We start from the raw sequence: 19,576 nt of genomic DNA on the forward strand, positions 1-19,576 counted from the left end.
TTGTGTTAGTTTCGTCTGAACCATAACTATGCCCTTTGTCTAGGTCCATGTTTCCCAAACTTAGGACCCAAAATGGGTCGCAGTAAAATTCATAATATGTTAATATGTTCAGCTCAGATGCTGTGAGGTTTTCTCTCTCTTCTTCCTAACCTGATTTTCTGTCCACATTCATCCAGAATTTTTATGTCGACTGTCTGTCACTGTCAATCCCTATGACGTCTAAACTAAAGGACAAGTTTATAGATGCTTCACTGTGTAATATGTGGGAAAGTGCTCGGTAATGAGGGATTTAAAATGAATAAATTGGGAATGTATCTCCAAACTAAACATTCGCTGTATCTGGGAAAGTCCAAACATTTTTTTTTCTTTGCAAAGAAGAATCTTTCAAGATGTGTTGATTCAATAAACACAACATAGTTCTGGAATCTGGCTTTCCCACTCTGGCATACCTGAAAAAACAATTCAGAAAGAGACTAAATGTTTGTTTACTTTAATAAGTACATTAATACATTTTAAATACATGGTTTGTTTTGCCCTTTATCCGTAGTTTGTAAATGTAGATGTATTTTTGTCAATTTGGGTTACAGGGAGACAAGATTTCTCCTTCCGGTCTTGAGCTGAAAAAGCACCAGTGGTCTGGGTTATTACACTACCAAAGTTACAGAATCTACAATATGTATTTTATAAGCTTATTATGGCAAACTTAATTTGGAAACACCGCCTCCATATCTGGCATGCAAACACCACATTCAAAACGTTTCATGAAGAAATAACAGTTTAACATCATTAGACTTTGTTATTTGCACTTTTGGGAATGTTGTATAAAAATGTTTGTTATCTTATAAAAGAGGTCATCTATGTCCAGGGACTTCCTGATTAAATAAATTATGTGTGAGTAAAAATATTATACAATATTATAATCTGAATTGAAGTAGTGTTTAAGCAGAAATTGGCATGAAATAGTAATATCTGTGTACTTCAAAATTGTTTTCAATAAACTGGACAGCCAGTAGGTGATTTTAATGTTCACATCCAGTAAAAGTAAAGTCCTCCACAAAATATGTATTTAGCATAATAGCAGGGTCCCTGCCAGCCCCCAAATATCTGACAATTATTGATTCCAAACTGAACTTGAGATGAGATGGCCACCTTTACGTAGAATTGAGCATATAATGTAAGTTTTGGTGGTATGTATTTTACATCCCCAGTATCAACTATCACAAACACAAGTGGATCTCAAGTGAACACATACTGAAAGAGAAATCCTTTCTGTGTATTCCAGGAAGCAGTATGAAGTCTTGGAATTTCCAGAAATTATCTGTCTGTTTGGGTTAAAACAATTGCATCATGGATTTTAATATTTCACTATACTATTTCCCCACCACTCTGCCACCCGCACCGCCAGCAACGTTGCTTAAAAAGTTGCCCCGTGTATCATCAGCAGGAGGTGTCTGGTCCAGTAGCTCAGGGTGATGGAGAATCAGAGGTTGTGGGTTTGATACTTTTTATATATTTATCATTCGATTTATGTTCATGTGTACTGTAAGCACCAATTTATACCAAGGCAAATTCCTTCTATGTGAAAAGGAACAGGTGGTGGTCACAAGGGGTGAAACCGGTGCAAAATATGAAGTGTAATATGAATTTGTTCAATTTGTTGCAATAACACGTTGATGATAAAATGGAAAGGTTTACATTGAGTTAAAAATTATTTAAGGTAACTACAGATGCAATAAATTAAATGAAAAACCCCCATTTAATACATTTACATAGCTGTGTTTTAAGCACATACAGTTGGGCTCCTATTCATTGTTTTGACCCCGGCTTTACAGTCACTTGAATTAATATCCAACCTGTGCAGCGTAGGTCGTAACTGATCAAATAAATAATCCAGTGAGGATTAAATATCGATTAACGCAGCAAAATAAAGAAGTACTTGCTACTGTTAATTTTCAGCACAAGATGGCGGTGTTGTGCCCCACACGGCCTATCCCACTTTATAACGCTTCCAAACGGGCCAGCAGTTTAGTAAAGCTAGCCTTGATACTTCATTATGTAGTGTTTTCGCCGAAAATGTGATTCTGTAACAATGGCCCACAAGCATTTTCTTAAACGTTATTAGACACATTAGGTAATTCTTTTTTGAAAAATTGAAAATGTATTGCAAGGAAGGTGTTACAGTGAATTTGAATAGGCAAGTTACGTTATATCTTTTAGAAACAGGGAATTACATATGAAAAACCAAACGAACGTAATATGTATTGAAAAACGTACAAATATACATTGTATCGCCTGTTACATATATTTCCACGGAAAAACGTTTCAAACCGTATTTGAACCACGCGTTTGCTTTTATTTTGAAACATCACAGCGGAAGCCGTATCGTTACTCACTTTTTAACTTGACGCAGTTTGGCTGGGTCACGCTGCAAACCAGCCGGATGTTTTGTGTCGCCAGTATGTGATGGGAACATTTGCTCATCTTTTTTTGCACAAAGCTAATCGTGCGGCTCCAGCGGCGGCCCTGACCAGGTAAGTACCAGCGTTAGCCGAGCGGACTGGCTTGCTTTCGGAGCTGCAGCTCGGGGTGGGTGAAAGCTGCAGGGAGGTCGTGACGGTGTTGGTTTGCAGTGACCGTGCACGCCCCTGCGCGCTCCCCCGAACAGGCATAATATAGTTTCTCTGCTGTAGCCTTTTCAACAGGCATAGAGGGTGGGGGTGCTGCGTTGTTGTTTATAACCCGTTTGAGCAAAAATACTGGCGAAAATGTTTTTGTTTTTTTAATGGAGTGTGTGCGCTCGGGAGTGAAGGAAGGCCTGAGCAAAACACAAGCTTCCACTAGTCTCTTCTATGGTGAATTCACGAAGGGGCAGAGAGACTTTAGACCCTGTCTCGTGTCTCTTCTCCACCTGTCTAGTGATCATGTATAACTCCTAACAACTGCGGCAGCAATAGGATGATCCCTTTCCACTTTGGAGACAGATAACACTGAATGCACACAAAACGAAGTAAGCTGCAGGGTTCAAAAATGGCAGAAAAGCAAATATAAGAGGAGGAACAGCAGAGCTACACAGAGGCTGTACTTGTTGAGGATTTCCAGAAAACGGAATTAATTCTTTGCAGGGCTAACCCTGCTGTCACAGAGGGAGCATATATGCTCTCTCTGTGACAGCTGGGTGGCTGGTTGGTGGCTACCTGAGGATCAGAGCAGTAGCAGTCCAAGCGTGGGTTAACAGCTTTTGATGGGCAGGGGTGTGTGTGTGTGTGAGATTGTGTGCAGCTGTCTGTCCCCATCCCATGAGGCTTTTGTTTCCTCCTCTCCTTTAACTTCTCTCTATAATCCCTGACTCCACTAAGTGTGGACTGGAGGTCTGGTTGCTGCTGTCACTTTTGCCCGAGTCAAATAACCCCTCATGCACAATATCTGGCTTACAACCTAAAGTTTTGAGTCATAAAGTTCACTTGCAAAGATAAAAGGCCACTCTTCATGTCTTTGTGGCTTTAAAGGTCTGACTGGCTTCAGAGTTGCAGCAGTGATGTTTTGGCTTTCCACAGAAGTAGTGATTTGAATGAGACATGCATCAGACGCACTAAGAGCTGGTGAGTGTTGCCGTGATATCCTAACTTAATATACTGTCTGTGGTTTTTTTTCATAAGGGCAGAAGGTCTCTGTCTGTTTTGTAGACCTGGGTTGGAAGGTCCTTGCAAATCATTTTTTTGGTATTTGTTTTTACCTGCCCAGATGAAATGATGAATAAAACAAAATAATTCTTAGTTGGCTGCAGCCCTGCAAAGACTTAATTCCCTGTTTTCTGGAAATCCTCAACAAATACAGCCTCTGTGTGGCTCTGCTGTTCCTCCTCTTATATTTGCTTTTCTGCCATTTTTGAACCCTGCAGCTTACTTCGTTTTGTGTGCATTCAGTGTTATCTGTCTCCAAAGTGGAAAGGGATCATCCTTTTGCTGCCACAGTTGTTAGGAGCAGCAGCACACACCTGTTTTATTACGACAGATGGTCAACAGAGTGCTCCTCTGCCTGTGTGCAGTTGGTCAGCTGTTGTATTTCCCCTCATCACCCTTATCTGACTCGGCAGGCTGTGCACATTTCTTATTTGACCAGGCAGTTGTCTTCCTGTTGAGCCACCAAGCTGAAAAAACACTTATTTTAGTTGGGAAGTCGACTGAGAACCCACGCTGAAACACAGTGACGCCATGGGCTGCTGTTTGTTGGTTTAGATTACACACTCTAACCTCTTGCTGGCAATTCTGCTGGATATTTAGTGTTATCTCTCTAAATTAATATTTCTGTTGGTAGACATGTTGCCCTCTGCTGCTAAAAAGCTTGATCATACTGTAACTATTCAGACCTCTGCAATAGTGGTCGACTGATATGGGATTTTCAATGGCTGATGCCGATATTTAGATATAGGTGGCCAATGGCTGACATAATGCAGATATCAAAACAAAGTAATTTAAAGGCCAGTAACGTGTTGTTTTAGATGGAATTTGTATTAATTAATGTGAGTGCAGATGTCAGCCAATGCTGATTATTGGCCCACCGGTCTATCACTTCTATTTCTGTTTGGGTTTTGGACTGTTGCTTGGACAAGACAAGCAAGGTGAATACATCATCTGTAGGTTTTTGTGATTTTCACTATTTTCTGACATTTTATAGGCTACCACTTATTCTTCCATATTTAGTACTTAAACCACTTCATCTGGCTTTTTGCCTCTAGGTTTCTCATTTGCAAGAGTGTTGTCTACTAACATTTATTTTTCTTACACATTATTTTGAAATTATTGATTCTTTAGTCTGTTAAGAAAAACAAACATTTTTAATAGGCCTTTATCAAGTGGCATCTTCACATTGTTATGTGTTTATAGTCAATGTAATTTTATTATTTTTTTTTTTTTGAGAAAATACAGTAGATTAAATAATAAAAGTAATCATTAGTTGAAAGGGAAAAAAGACAGTCTCACACTTAAGAAGCTGGAACCAGCAAATGTTGGCAGTTTTACTCCACTGATGACTGAAACAATAAATTTGATTGTTTTAAAATTAACACGTCTTTTAAACACAGTTTGTGTTTTTTATATAAGCTTTCCCATTTCTGACTGCCATTTATATAATCACATTTGCACTACTGTACATATTGTATAGTTATTCATACCGTACTGCCATAATCATAACCTCTTCATAGCCTGTTATTTTCCTTCAGCACTAGATATTCATGTATACATATATTTATATATCATTCTTACCTTGCACTTGTATAATAATGTATCGTTTTCTATTTAATTACTGCTTAAGCACTTCTGGTTAGATGCTATCTGCATTTTGTTGCTTTGTACCAGGGACATGTGCAATGACAAAGTTGAATCTAATTTAAGCATTCATGGTTAAAAGACTAAAAGACACATACTTAAAGACGTTATTAACGTCTTTAAGTATGTGTGTGTGTGCAGTGGGGAGAACAAGTATTTGATACACTGCTGATTTTGCAGGTTTTCCTACTTACAAAGCACGTAGGTGATAAATGATTCGAAGTATATATTTTATGTACCAGCTTGGAAAAACGCCGCGCTCCCATTGGAATGAATTGAAAAAAGACGCTGGCGTCAGAAAAAAAAAGCTTTGGAGGACACGGGGCCTAAGGACATCAGGGATAAAATTGTAGACCTGCACAAGGCTGGGATGGGCTACAGGACAATAGGCAAGCAGCTTGGTGAGAAGGCAACAACTGTTAGCACAATTATTAGAAAATGGAAGAAGTTCAAGATGACGGTCAGTCTCCCTCGGTCTGGGGCTCCATGCAAGATCTCACCTCGTGGGGCATCAGTGATCATGTGTGTCATCAACTGTGTTTTTGAACAGAGCAGTTTCTCTTATGTAACTAACTCTGTCTAGTACAATTGTTGAGTGTCTGCTGCATCCCACTTGTTGCACTTCCCTTTTCAACCATATCAATGCAGCCTCCACGTTTCCAGAGTGCCACACAGCCACATACATATTGTGTACATATTCCAGTAGTCTGGTATATTACAATACGTAGAGTATTGCACCAAAGTGTTAAAAGTTAGCATGTGTACCGTGACGCAGTTTGGAACTTGTCTTTTCAATATGTATTTACATCAATGACACTGGTGGATATATTTTTATATTACTTTGGATAACATTAATATGAACGTTCAAAGTCATTCAAAATCTGTTGTATGTGAACACAGGCTCCACAATCACATAAAAGACAGAAAGGCAAAGATTTGTGCTTCCGAGTCATCTGCCCCAAGTGTGCCGCAACAATGAGGAACAATTCCCCTCCTCATACTCACTGGGACATAAAACTTTTTGATGTCCCTCACCCCCCACACTTGTCCTTTTTTCCTTTCAGCCCAGCCATACTCTCCTCTTTCCTCTTGCACTCTCTTAAAGGCCACGCTAGTCTTTCAGCCAGCCACGGCCTTTTCTTTCTGTTTTGAACCCCCTCCACCACCATCACTACCCCCAGCCAGGGACAAAGACTGGAGAGTGACTGTGGTGCTCTGTAGCCAGGTGTTCTCCATTGCTGCCCCGGGTCGTAATAGCACAAGCCCTCACACTGCAGCTGCCCTCCCCAGCCTCCCATTGTGTAGCTCTATTGTTCAGCCGCCCACCCCCTCGTTGATTCATCGGCCACACAGGGGAAACCCTTTCAGACTGCGGAGAGAAGAGTGTGTGTGTGTGCGTGCGTGTGTGCTCGTGCACGTTGACTACGCGTGCCTTGGGGAACCTGGGTGTTGCAGGCATTCGCCCACAGCCACTCCCCTCCTCCTCCCCTTGTCTGTGCTCCTCATTGTACGGCTTCGCTGCTCTGATTGGTGGAAAAGCAGCCACTCTAAACGAGGGAATGGCAGACATTGTTGGTCCATCTGTTCTGCCACTCATTGTCCAACTTGCCTGCTTCTGTTGGGGGGGAAAAAAATACAGCTCTGGAAGGCACTCAGACACTGAGGACAGCGGTGTTTGGCTGGAGTTGGATGCTCTGCTGTACCTGCAGCAAAGACAAACATTGGCCTTGGAAGTAGCTGCTGTGGGAGCTTTAGGACTAGTTTTTTTTTCACTTTCACTTCAGTATTTTGCAATCGGGTTTTCAAGGATCTAAGTCTGTGGATATGAGCTAATCTACTGCCCTTTCTGCATTGTTTGTTGATCTTTTAAGGTCTGGTAAGTGTCATAAAGTTTCTGCCTATAATCTGACTTTTATACTGAAGAATCAATCGTGTTTTTTACCACCCCTGGCCATAGAGATGATGCAAAGGGCACAGCAGTGTTACCTGCACGAGGTTGCTAAAGACGTTTGCCTGGAAAGTGTGTGTGCGCAACTTTTACATCTGACTGTGTGTCCTCAGAATGTGTGTGTGTCTGTCCTGCTGCGTCTTTATTCTAACTCTATTGGCTGAGGGGAGGTGTGTGTGTGTGTGTGTGTGTGTGTGTGTGTGTGTGTGTGTGTGTGTGTGTGTGTGTGTGTGTGTAGGGGAGACACCAGTTGCAAGTAGCGCTCAGCAGACATCTGTTGCCCTGCTGCAGACAGGGAAAGCCTTGCGCGCCAGCTAGATGCACCAGTACCCCCACACACAGTATTCCCTTGGCTGATTATTATGCCCGGGACGCCCGCCCTTTTTTTTTTAGTTGTTTTATTTTTTTTACAATAACTTTTGAACAGTGTCTGGCATGCAGCTATATACCAGACGACCCCCTCTAGTCCTCCCTGTGCCCCCACCTCCCAAACCCGAAACCCTTTACCCCCTCTCTCACCCACTGTACACACACACACACACACACACTTTTTACACAAAGCTCCCACATACAAAGCGCTGTAAGGACCGTGTTACATATTCATTACTGCCTCCATCAAAGCCAGCAGGGCTGCTGTGTGTGGGAGCTGGCTCGCTGGTGTTTGAAAGATGCACCCACTCAGCCTGGAGGTCTGGAGATGGTGTGATGAGGTCTCTCTGCTGTTGGTCCGTTAAGACTAGGCCTGATTTGGGTATTTCAAAATGCACTGAATGCATTATTCTGTGGCACGTGGACCACACTAGAAGATTTTTTTCAAATCCTAACTGCAAAGACTCACATTTAATCAGTTCACACATTGAACAGGCTTTAATAGTGACAAGCACACTGTTCACATTTCTGCTGTTAAGCAGCGAGCTTAAGCCTAGATGAGATGTGTGGCTTACTACTTCCTGGGTGAAACCCTGAAGAATCCATTTCCACTGCACTATTCTGCATTGTTGGATCTGTGTCCCATTGTACATGTAGTAGTTGTACTAGTGGCCAGGGTGTCATTTAAAATTTTCGGTTCTAGTGCTGATAAGATATCTGAGTTTTACGGGTCACAATACAATACTTTTTTTGTTACCATTTATGAGGAACACATTTTCTCTATATTTGTAAAAAACCTTCCATGTCACAAAGCCAGACTTCTCAAATGTTGAATGTTGGCTTAACACAAGCAGCTGGACAAGAAAATTGCTTCAATAAAATAGTGCAAAGTTGGCCAAATTAAATGAGGGGCTATTTGATCAGATAGTACACAAAATTAGAAATCTGACCAGATATGGGGATACTAGTTTGACAAAACTTGACAGTTTTTGGTACTTGGTGCTATTGACACATTGTAGTTGGTTACAAAAGTATTGATGTTTTATAATAGGATTGCTCTGATGCAACATTTGTTCTTCTAATACCAATCCAATAATAGTGCTCTCCTTGTCCTTGATTTAAAATCTTGGCCGGTCCAGTTTCTGGAACTCATTTGAGTCATTTTTATGTTAAATAATGACACCAGATTACTATAGCATTTAAAACTGTTTTCGATCATCGCGCTGTTATTGAATGACTGTAGCTAACAGTGGAAACACTGACCTTTTATAATGACACTAATGAAGAAACTGTATTTATTTAATAAGAATCTGTCACATCTTGTCCAATATGTGATGTCGCATAAAAGCACTTTGAGTAGCTGGAAGACTGGAAAGGGCCTATACTTTCCAAGTACAGACCATTTACCATTTAATAACTGACTTAGATAAGTGTCAGCAGACCTAGTTTGATACCCGGCCCTACTGCTGATCCAAGGTACAAGTTAATTCTAGGGATTTATTGTAATTAGCTTTTTACACAAATGTGATCAGAAGACTTTCTGTGTAGTTAGATATGAGTGATGATCTACTTCTCTTTGCGTCCTTAGTGTAACGTTATGTCGACACAGCAGTGATGTTCTGCTCACACTGAGGCACCAGCGCCAGCAGAAATTTTAGGCCCCATGACAAAAAAAATCTAACTGGGCGCCCTCTGCGCAGCTGTTGTCACCACATCTCTAAGACCTAACTGTCCCATCAAAAGCTTTACATAACTCTAATTAAAAGCTTGCAACTGTCTTGCTTCTTGTAGTTCAATACTAGTACTTGCACAATATTTACTGCTGGTGAGTCTGCATACAGTATGCAGTTCACAAAGTACAGTCCAGACAGGAGGTTGTTTTTATTTCATAATGATCATTATGTGAGAAAATAATTTGTGTTTTCTGTCATTAATAAATATCTTATTTTCTTTCTCGTTATGGTGAAAATCCCCTCAGAGTCCCTGGGATGATGCTAACTGGCATGTCATTATCACCATGTTGCTCACCTTCTTCACTGGGACAGGGAGGCTACAGTTATGTGGAGACAGGGGTGCTGCTGACTCCTCTGTTAGTCTGCTAAAAGGGGCGAGGACAATGATTTAATATGAATATCTTGCTAAACGTTTCCCTGCACTGATTAAATGTTGATGAAATGTAGGCTAACACTAGTCTGTAGCTAGCTAGCTTATTTCACTGTGGACATTAAGCCAACAGGTTAATACCACTCACAGACTAAAGGCTGCCCACCTTTCTTGGTGAAATACTGGGTTACAGATTGATATCCTTTCCTTTGTCTTTTGTCTTTTTCCTTTTTCGAAAACCAGATTTTGGTTTACTAGGCAACATTGTGATCACTATATTTGTGGCGCATCTCCTGACTGTAACTAAACACCTTCACTGATCAGTGCACTTAGGCAAGACCAAACCATTTCATGCAGATACAGGGGGGTGGTCGGTCAATGTGGATGTTTACTTTTTGGTCAATGGGGAACTTTTATTGTCATAAACAAAGAGATCATTGATTTTATTATTATATTTGAAATATAAATACTCAATGATAATGGTTTATATAGTGTATAATATAATTTTGATATTAACTTTCCCCCCTATAAGGCGCCCCTGCGCTGAGGCTTGATGATGTCTGGCCTTAAGAGAAACTTGAATGGAAAGACAGTTTGGATGTGTCACTTTAGACCATCAACAGAGAGGAGTGCGCATGAAATGTTCCCAATAGCCCCACTCTCTGCACAGCAGTATGAGTCACTTTGTGAGGTAGACGTTGTCTGTTTGTGCATGCAACGCCCACATTGATTAATCCCAATGTCCCAGTTCTAATCACTCCTGTAGGTCTGTTGTTGTCTTGGGTGGCAGGGTGGGTTGCCAGTGAGGCACACTTAAGCCCCCTCCCCTTCCATCCCCCACACCAGACACTTTTTTGTAATGGATGTGGAAGGCGGGTCGCCGACTGAACGCCACAGCCTCTGTCTTGGCATTTTAAGGGTGAATGCTTTCAACAGCTGTAGCTTAGCAACAGTAGCTCAGCTGCGTTGCTAGGCAGCCCTTTTTCATAAAATGCACACTCACCCCCCACCCCCCCCTCCATCGTCTCCCACCTCCCGCCCACCATCTTTAAGTCACTTCCCCTTCCATCGTCTGTTTCGTCCAGATAACGTGGGTTTGAGTTGTTTCTTGGGTTGGAAGATACTGAAGTCTAACCAGGTTTTTTGGTTGTGCATGTGCCTTTGGAAAAGTCTAACTGCGAAATTACACGTGTAGAAATTGATACTATTGTTTCCTTTTGGAGGGTTTACTAAACCAAACAAAGAAACAACTGTTTGTGTGAAGGAAATACCATAGATACTGAAACATTCAAAGATGCCAGTAAGGAATTTAACGCGGTCCAGTCAGAATACACCACCAGGCCTGTAGCCTAATTCATTTTTTTCTAAAGATTAACATATCAGTTTCATGATTTCATCTTAACTTTCCAAAGCGCTCCCTATAATTTGTGTGCAGCTAAACCTTTGACACCAATCAGATTAGCCTAACCAGATCCCATGTCCTTCGTGCTTGAACGCAATACGTTGATTGGCTCGGTAGCCTAGAGGCCCCTCATTGTTTTAATGAGCGATTCCACCAACCCAGTGGGAAGAAGCATATGGGCCTTAATTACCAGGTAGAATATGAGGAGGAAGGGTCTAGCGGCCCCATCGCTACCGGCTTGCTTAAACGGTTCACCCTCTGCTCCCCCCTTAGATTAATGTGCTGTGGCGTGGCCCTTTAAAAATACACTGGGGCCAGACTAAAAAAAAGGGGGAAAAAAAACGCGGGAGTCCATTAATTAGGGTGAGAGGCCCCATCGGCTCTTTGTGTCAGCCAGTCTGTGCCTCGGTGGAGTCCCCAACTGCCCGCGCCAGTGTAAACAACATCGGCTCAGAGGCTTACACTGTTAGGATGGCTTAGGCAAAAATGTTTCTAAGAAAATAAAGATGGAAAAAGTCAGATTTTCCTCAAATTTCAGAATTTAGAGTCAGTGTTGACTAGACCAAGTATTTAAAGTGATACAGTATGTCAGTCAGTACCTAATTTCCATGTATCTCACACGAACGTCATCCTCCTTTCTGTCTGTTCCTTTAGGCACCAATGAGTCGAGCTTTGTGAGAGGGCAGCAGGCGGCCCTGTGTGCTGGATGTCTGTGACAGATCCATGGGCCACAAGGACCATGTGGAGGAAGGAGCAGGCCACATCCTGGATTTGGGGCTGGATTTGGAGTATCTCCACGTAGCAGGGGCTGACCGGCAGGCTGGCGGCGCTGACGGGGCCTCTGCTATGGAGGAGCAGGGGGAGAGCTCCGGTAACAGCAGCACTGCCAATTCCCCTCCACCGGCCGTGGCGGAGGAAAATACCGGGTCTGATGCAGAGTGTGAGCCGGCACTGTCTTCCAGTGCCACTCTCGCTGCTGGCCCCGACCCGGATGAAAGAGAGGGAGGGTTAACTCACAGTAAGAACACCCACCAGCCGCTTTGTCGGACCCAGTGTGTGGACTTGGGCACTGAAGGTCCTCCTGAGCCGCCATCTGAAGTCCCATCAGAGTTTGAACACGACAATCTTGCCCGGTCCTCACCCAGCTCCCCATGTAAGTACCCACCCGAGCCTCCACCCAATTCCTCCACATCGGACCCAGCATCCGAGGCTGGCGGGAAGGAATACCAGGCTAAGCTGGAGTTTGCCTTGAAGCTGGGCTACTCTGAGGAGACTGTGCGACTGGTGCTTTCTAAGCTTGGCCCCGACACCCTCATCAATGACATACTGGGAGAGCTGGTTAAACTGGGCACCAAGTCAGACAGCGAGGCGCCGACTGGATCATTAGCCTCTACCTCATCTACTTCATCCTCCTCTTCCTCTTGTGGCTGTTCTGATTTACTGGATGGCCAGAGGTCGGACTCACCCTGTCCTTCAGACTCTCTGTGTGACCAGGACAACCTGCGGCCAGTTGTGGTGGATGGCAGTAATGTAGCCATGAGGTGAGGAGTCTGTGTGGTAACAGTTTTAATAAAGACATGTAGTTTAGTCACTATAAAATGCTCTTTATTGATTCCACACAGCAGACTTTTACAACATGCCTCATGTACCATCTTGTATAATGTAGAAAATGACTTTATATTATATTAACACCCCAAATGTTAATTTGCCATTACCTTTTGCCACTCAACTGGGTCCTGTAGCCATGGCAACAAGGAAGTGTTTTCCTGCCAGGGCATCCAGCTGGCTGTAGACTGGTTCCTGGAGCGAGGCCATCATGACATCACAGTGTTTGTGCCTGCGTGGAGGAAAGAGCAGTCCCGCCCTGATGCCCCTATAACAGGTCAGTGCGCGACACTGTCACATATGCAGTCGATAAAGTTGTGAGATTATTCTGGCACAGCATTTTCTCAGCCTTACTATATCTCCCCTCCTGTACAGATCAGGAGATCTTGCGTCGCCTAGAGAAGGAAAAGATCCTGGTCTTCACTCCGTCGCGGCGTGTCCAAGGCCGGCGAGTGGTTTGCTATGACGACCGCTTCATTGTCAAACTGGCCTATGAGTCAGACGGCATCATTGTCTCCAATGATAACTACCGAGACCTGGCTAATGAGAAACCAGAGTGGAAGAAGTTCATCGATGAGCGGCTGCTCATGTACTCCTTTGTCAATGACAAGTAAGTAGGAGTGGGAAAGATTTTGTCAATATAAATGACTATGATGCCTTGGAATCAAAAGAATCTTAACATTTACGTCTCTAATTTTGAACCCAGAGTTATTGGTTACACATCTGACATTTGGTTTAACAAATGCCATGGCAACTGATATTTTCACTTGGTTTTAAAAGGAGAATTACAGCTAATTTACTTCCGTCTATCTCCAATTTACCTGTTCCCCCAATCAATTTACACAGGAAAGGAGATGTAACCTAATATTCACCAACTTTTAAAAACACCATTGTCCTTAATCTTATAGTAACTACCTTGTCTTTCTAATCCTCCCTTCCTGTCTCTCAGATTCATGCCCCCAGATGACCCTCTTGGTCGTCATGGCCCCAGCTTAGACAACTTCCTGAGAAAAAGACCTGTCATGCCTGAGCAGAAGAAACAGCCTTGCCCATATGGTGAGAACACAGCTATGCACAAAATCTGACTAATAACATTAAGGATGTTGTGTAGTGGAGACGGTGTGTCTTCAAAATGTTGAAATGATTGTGCAGGTTACATATTGACTTAAGTTGCAGTGTTTGTTGAGAGCGTCTGTATATTTACTTTGTAATCTGTCTCTTTGCTCCAGGAAAGAAGTGCACTTACGGCCACAAGTGTAAGTACTACCACCCAGAAAGAGGTGCTCAGCCTCAGCGTGCTGTTGCTGATGAGCTGCGTGCTAGTGCCAAGACCTGTGTAACCACAAAAAACCAGGGGGACACCGGGCTGGTGAAGAGCCACAGTGTGCCAGCTGGCAGCATCGAGGCAAAGAAAGGCGCCCAGAAAAGGCAGTCAGACCCTAGCATCCGAGCTTTGTCGTACAGCGATGCTGAGGAGAAGCTGCTGGCAAAAGGGAGGGTGGAAAGCCAGAAGAACAGTATGTGTGGCGGCAGCAGTAGTGGTAGTTGCAGTGGAAGCATCACCATGTCCCCAGCCCCAGGAGGCGGCCCTCCATCCGGTCTTAGCTTTCCTCAGGAGCAACAGCCGAGAGCAGCGACTCCTCACAGTCTACCTGCCCCCAGCCACGACCTTTACCCGCACTGTGAGTCTCCAGACTTGAGCTATTACTCAGTAACACGTGCCTACTCTGGCCTGAGCCTTTCCTCCAGGCGGAGCCCAGACTGCCGCTTCCCCAATGACACAGACCTGCGGATAGGCTCAATGGGCTCAGCAGGCTCCGAATGCAGCAGTGAAAGCAGCGTGAGTTGCAGCAGCAGCTGTGACTCCTACAGTGAGAGGCCGTGTCCTGGATGCCACCCAGACACCTTACTGGAAGACACCGTCCATTTTGCTAATCCCCACAGCCGGCTGTATCCCCATCATGCCGCTTCAAACCATGAACTTTGTAGCCTTCATTCTGCAGATTATGGAAATATCCAACACAGCCACACGTCTAATACGGGAGCACACAACTACCACCTGATTGTGGCACGTGGGCAGAGCTGTGCTCACGATCAGCCTCCGCCAGAGGCTCCCCCAAAGCGCCCTCTCTACCCCTTGCCCCCTCATCTCCAGCACCAGCCGCTAGCTGCACGCTCTAGCTGCCCAGGCGACTACCACTCTCTGCCTCAGTCCAACCCTCACCCTCCTGGCTCTCCTCTTGGCAGCTGCCTGGCCCCCACACGAGCAGAGAGTGTGTCAGATTCACATTTGTATGAACACCTCTCCACATCACGCCATCACCACCGTACAAAAGCTTTGCCCAGCTGGGACACGTACTACAGACAAGCTCCATTGCCGCCCTCCAGGTATGAGCCGTCCGCCTATCAAAGCCTGCCAGACACTCGCCAGTCATCTTGGCATCCGTGGGCTCAGGACGGCTACGCCCAGCACCACTCCTCGCATCCAGCTCTCCACCCATCCCCAACACATTACTTAAACCACCCACCGCCTCCAGCCCGCTCTCCTCACACGCCTCATCCAACCAGCACTCCTCTCCAGCCCTACCAGCCTCACAGCGCTCACCTTACAGTGCCCTCCCACGCTCCTCCCTCTTACATGTCGCAGCACCCGGAATCCCCTGCACACAGCCGGTACGGGGACGTGAGGGAGAAAGTCTACATGAACCTGTGTAACATCTTCCCCTCGGAGCTGGTGAGCCGGGTGATGGCCAGGAGCCCCCACGTCACAGACCCCCAGCAGCTGGCAGCTGCCATCCTTGCAGAGAAAGCCCAAACAGGCTACTGAAGGAAGAAAGAAAGAAAGAAAGAAAGAAAGAAAGAAAGAAAGAAAATGTATCTCCCATAAGAAAACAGCAGTTATGTTGTCTGTCATCAGCAGAGCAAACTGGAATTTGCCTTTGCAACATTTGAAAGTGGAATTTTAAATACTGGAATGCTTTTGGATTGTCTGCAAAGAAAGCCTTTTAACATTAAGACAATGCATAAGTTTCAAGGAAATAAAATGCTGAAGATAATCCAGCTCTGGTCACTGTGCAGCGGCAACTAAATCAACTCAACTTTAAGAAGTGTGGAGAGAGCGAGTCATTTGACAAAATCTATGACTGACACAAAGTGCAACTTGTGGATATTGGTCTAGATTGCCCAATTATTCGCTTTTATTTATTTAGTAGCTGATTATATGCATCTTTCACATGCAGGACTTGTTATGCATAAAATTCTCAAGAGGCACTTTTTGTGGTTTTACAGCCAAATCATAACCTAGTGAGTCGGTATTGCATACATAAATACCTTGACATGAAGGATTATTTAATAATTTCCACCACCTTTATGGCCAGATTCTGATTTGTATGGACCACACACACACACACACACACACTGTGTGCTTTGTACACTGTACTTACTGTCTGACCTGAGAATTTCCTTTCTTGCATGTTTAAAGCACCAGATGGATAGGATTTTCTACTTCATAACTATAAAGAAAGTGTCACAGTTAAGTATTCAGTCTTAATTCCTGATATTTCCATGCCATTTTCTTAATTTTTATGTGGCAAATCCCCATCTGGTACACCGTTATCACATGACCGTTTCAAACTACTATTTGAATGAGGTCTGTCTATTATCTTAATCTCCTTGTGTGTGTTGTGCGGCCATTTGTGGGGGGGGGGTTCCATGTTGATAAGAGATGGTGTCCGAAAGATAGTCGTCTTATTTGAGATGACATCAGTATTTTGGTCAGAGTTGTAGCTGTAGAGATGGGTGACCCTGTCGTGTGTACCTTAGTTTTAGTAAGGGACATCTCTCTCTCTCTTTCTATCTCTCTCTCTCTCTCTCTCTCTCTGGACCCTTTGATTTGGGTCAACTCTGGTATCTGCTACAGACAGAACATCTGGACATCAGTAAATCAAACATGTATGTATTGTAAATATATTTAACAGATTTCCCTGCTGTTCTACTGGCTAACAGAGTCTACTGTTGTCTGTAGCAGATCCCAGCTGAATCCATGCTAGACGGAGAAAAACCTTGTTTGATACAAATTGTATCATTAACTAAGTCGCTGATGTTATATACAGTACATGGACTTGTTGATCTGTATTTATCAAACACTCTTGATGTATTGCTATATGATGAAGTGCATTGACAACAGTTATGTTCCAATCGAGATGTTCCAACTTTTAATCTTGTGGAAATTGCTTTGAGACAATTATTTCACATGTTAGGAAACAAAAGGAGTCGTCTGCCTACTATGTTTAGGCATCACAACTTCCTTCTCTGCGCTTTTGGGTTTGAAGCTGGCTTATTTTTTACAGGAGCTCCAATTAAATCATGTGTAAGAAATATGCTTTGGTTTACTGGTTTGAAAACAGAAGTGAATTAAGTCTGTTTTTTCACGGTCAGGTTGGGGTCAGTTAATTTTAAGCTTTCTTTTAGCTTTTTTATTAAGTCAGGAGGTGGATTTCCTTAAGCTAACATTACACAACGTTATGCTTGAAATAACAGAGAATTGATGTTTTATCAGTAATTACTCTAATGTTTCAATTAAATCATAAATTGAGTTGTAAGACCCCAACCATGTTTAATAGGTAAAGTTTTGTATTTGGGTCAGTCCAATATCCCATGGCGGCCATTTTGAATGTCTCTACCAAAGCTCTTCTTGGAGTATCTGCAAACGTATCATTTTTGCTTCAACAAAAAGATGAGGTCTTCATAGAACCATGAGTTATCCAGTCAGTAAAGACATCTCGAGAACAACTGCTTAGCAGGAAGTTTAGCTAGCTAACCTACTAGCCCTTTTCAAACAAATGTGTTATATGATGTGTGATATTTTAAGACATATTTAAATGTCTATGGCCACAGTGCATTACATAGGGGTATGTTGAAATAAAATGCTTATAAATGAAGAAAATGTCTTCACAAACAGGAGAATTATTACTCCTGAGGCTACCTGAGCACTTACTAAGCAATTTTTTTTTACAACATTTTGTTGTATTTCACACCTGACCTGTTCAGGATATAACCTGCCTATGGCCTGTCGTATGCTGGGATACTCCAAAATGAATTCAGACATACGTTGCACTTTTATTAGGATGTTAAATATTCCGCAGCATTAGCCTATCTATGACTATGCTAGATTGCTGTATTTAAACCTAGCCCTGTGGCCAGAATAGGATGATAGCTGACTGTTTATTGATCTGGGTTCTTGAGACTATTTTGTGTAAATAATTAATAATTCCTGTTGTCACTTTCTAACTGGTTAGCAGCAGGACATAGCTTGGTTGTACCGGATCACGTTGAGTCCTACCAAAGCGTAACGCAAGTTCAAAATGGCCACCAAGGAATTAAAGTCTGCAGAGTGAGCTCGTCATACAGTTCATCACAAGCCAGCTACGTAAAGCCCACTGGTTTCTTTCCTGTCCAACGTGTCACATTGTACAAATAGTGAATAATTGTACAATAACACGTGAGTGAGAACCTTTGTGTGTATTGAAGAAGCGCCTTCTCTCTGGCCTCCTGGCACTGTGTGTCAGTGTAGCACCTGAGCGTGGGCCCAAAGTAATGCCTCTTCATGGCATTGTGCTTATGACACATCCAATACTCTGAACTATGTTCAGCTAACTGTTATGCATGTTTTGATTTGTTTTGGTTTCTGCATGTTTCCTTGTCTTTCATTTGTGTACATAGATGTGTTTCTTTCCTAGACGTTTGTCTTGCTGTTACTGTGACATGATGCTAGCTGTTGAGATGCCTCTAGGCTTACTTATACACAACCTGGCTTGTTTTTCTGCTCATTAATGTTTTATTTCATAAATCTCTTGACATACAATATAAAGTCAAGTGGGAATGCCATCTTGTTTTCTATTAAGTTTGACATTTACTCCAAAGGATTAGGAAGCTTGTTTTGGAATGCATCCCACTTTCCTTCAACATTGTTTGCTTTGGAAGTGCCCTCAGCCATAGATGATGATAATGGAAACCATCATGATAAACTGACTTTTGTGCTGTAAATAATACAATGCCACAACACTCTTACAGAATAAAAACCCTCTGTTTCAAATTATATTTACATTTAGCCAGTATAACAACAGTGTAACTAATTGATTATTGTAACATTTTCAACTGTAACTGTGATTGTTCATTAAAGAGTACTGCTATAAAACATATTGTCAATTGACATTGTAGAAGTTATGGAAGGCTCCCAATTTCAGTAAACAATTTCCAGTTATTCCATTTACAAAGAAAATTATTTAGAAAGCCTGTCTGTGCATTACAATTGCTGTTCTCCTGTAAAGGTTATATATTAGTATTTTAAGTAACAATTCTCTCATAAGTTAAGAACTATCTTTAACAGTAATTTGTAATCAAACTTGTATTGGAACCATGTGGTGTGTATTCAGAGTTCTTAAGAGTCGTGTGCTTTCATCTGATTTTATCCTCCGCAGATAAAAATTAGAGCTGAAATCAGTAGCCGATTAATCAATTACTTAATTGTTTCACTTTCAAGCAAAGATTCCATGTTCCAGATTCTCCAATGAGAGGATTTCTTTTCGGATAGGTTTTTTGGATTTAACCAGGCATTTCAAGAGACTAAATTGCCATTTTTCACCTTTCGTTGACATTTTCTAGACAAAATAATTGCTAGCTGCAGCTCTGAAACATGGAAGTAAAGGCATGTGGATGCTTCTTAGCAACGACGACCCAGTCTTAATTGAAAGCATGATCAATGAGACTAGATCCTTCTCCAGAGGGCTCATGACCTCAGACCAGGGGGTAAGATTCACTTCTCAT

The 19,576-nt window shown here is 42.8% G+C and overlaps 1 protein-coding gene and 1 long non-coding RNA gene across 4 annotated transcripts; one reads left to right on the forward strand and one right to left on the reverse strand.

The window, feature by feature from the left end:
* Nucleotides 1–366: 366 nt before the first annotated feature.
* LOC123975607 lies at nucleotides 367–2,622 on the reverse strand. The gene is made up of 2 exons (XR_006826112.1): nucleotides 2,394–2,622; nucleotides 367–449 (listed from the first exon to the last, which is right to left on the reverse strand). It is a non-coding gene; the product is annotated as an uncharacterized LOC123975607 (long non-coding RNA).
* On the forward strand, nucleotides 2,385–18,947 carry LOC123975593 (probable ribonuclease ZC3H12C). 3 transcript variants are annotated; one of them, XM_046057207.1, is made up of 7 exons: nucleotides 2,385–2,531; nucleotides 3,507–3,599; nucleotides 11,801–12,687; nucleotides 12,889–13,028; nucleotides 13,127–13,361; nucleotides 13,701–13,807; nucleotides 13,981–18,947. In XM_046057207.1, the coding sequence occupies exons 3-7, from the start codon at nucleotides 11,870–11,872 to the stop codon at nucleotides 15,576–15,578; spliced, it is 2,898 nt and encodes a 965-aa protein (XP_045913163.1). In that variant the 5' UTR covers nucleotides 2,385–2,531; nucleotides 3,507–3,599; nucleotides 11,801–11,869; the 3' UTR covers nucleotides 15,579–18,947. The 3 variants fall into 3 exon arrangements, with proteins under 3 accessions (XP_045913163.1, XP_045913157.1, XP_045913171.1); XM_046057201.1 differs by lacking the exon at nucleotides 3,507–3,599; XM_046057215.1 differs by lacking the exons at nucleotides 2,385–2,531; nucleotides 3,507–3,599 and adding an exon at nucleotides 10,766–10,834.
* Nucleotides 18,948–19,576: the final 629 nt, after the last annotated feature.

The sequence above is a fragment of the Micropterus dolomieu genome, linkage group LG01 (assembly GCF_021292245.1).
Source record: "Micropterus dolomieu isolate WLL.071019.BEF.003 ecotype Adirondacks linkage group LG01, ASM2129224v1, whole genome shotgun sequence".
NCBI classification, from domain to species: Eukaryota; Metazoa; Chordata; class Actinopteri; order Centrarchiformes; family Centrarchidae; genus Micropterus; species Micropterus dolomieu.

What these genes read in the sequence shown, in the direction of transcription:
- LOC123975593 (XM_046057207.1), top strand. Translation starts at nt 11,870, where the DNA reads ATGGGCCACAAGGACCATGTGGAGGAAGGAGCAGGCCACATCCTGGAT. An exon ending in GGCAGTAATGTAGCCATGAG is followed by an intron (nt 12,688 to 12,888) that starts GTGAGGAGTCTG and finishes TGGGTCCTGTAG; the next exon opens with CCATGGCAACAAGGAAGTGT. An exon ending in TACTCCTTTGTCAATGACAA is followed by an intron (nt 13,362 to 13,700) that starts GTAAGTAGGAGT and finishes CCTGTCTCTCAG; the next exon opens with ATTCATGCCCCCAGATGACC.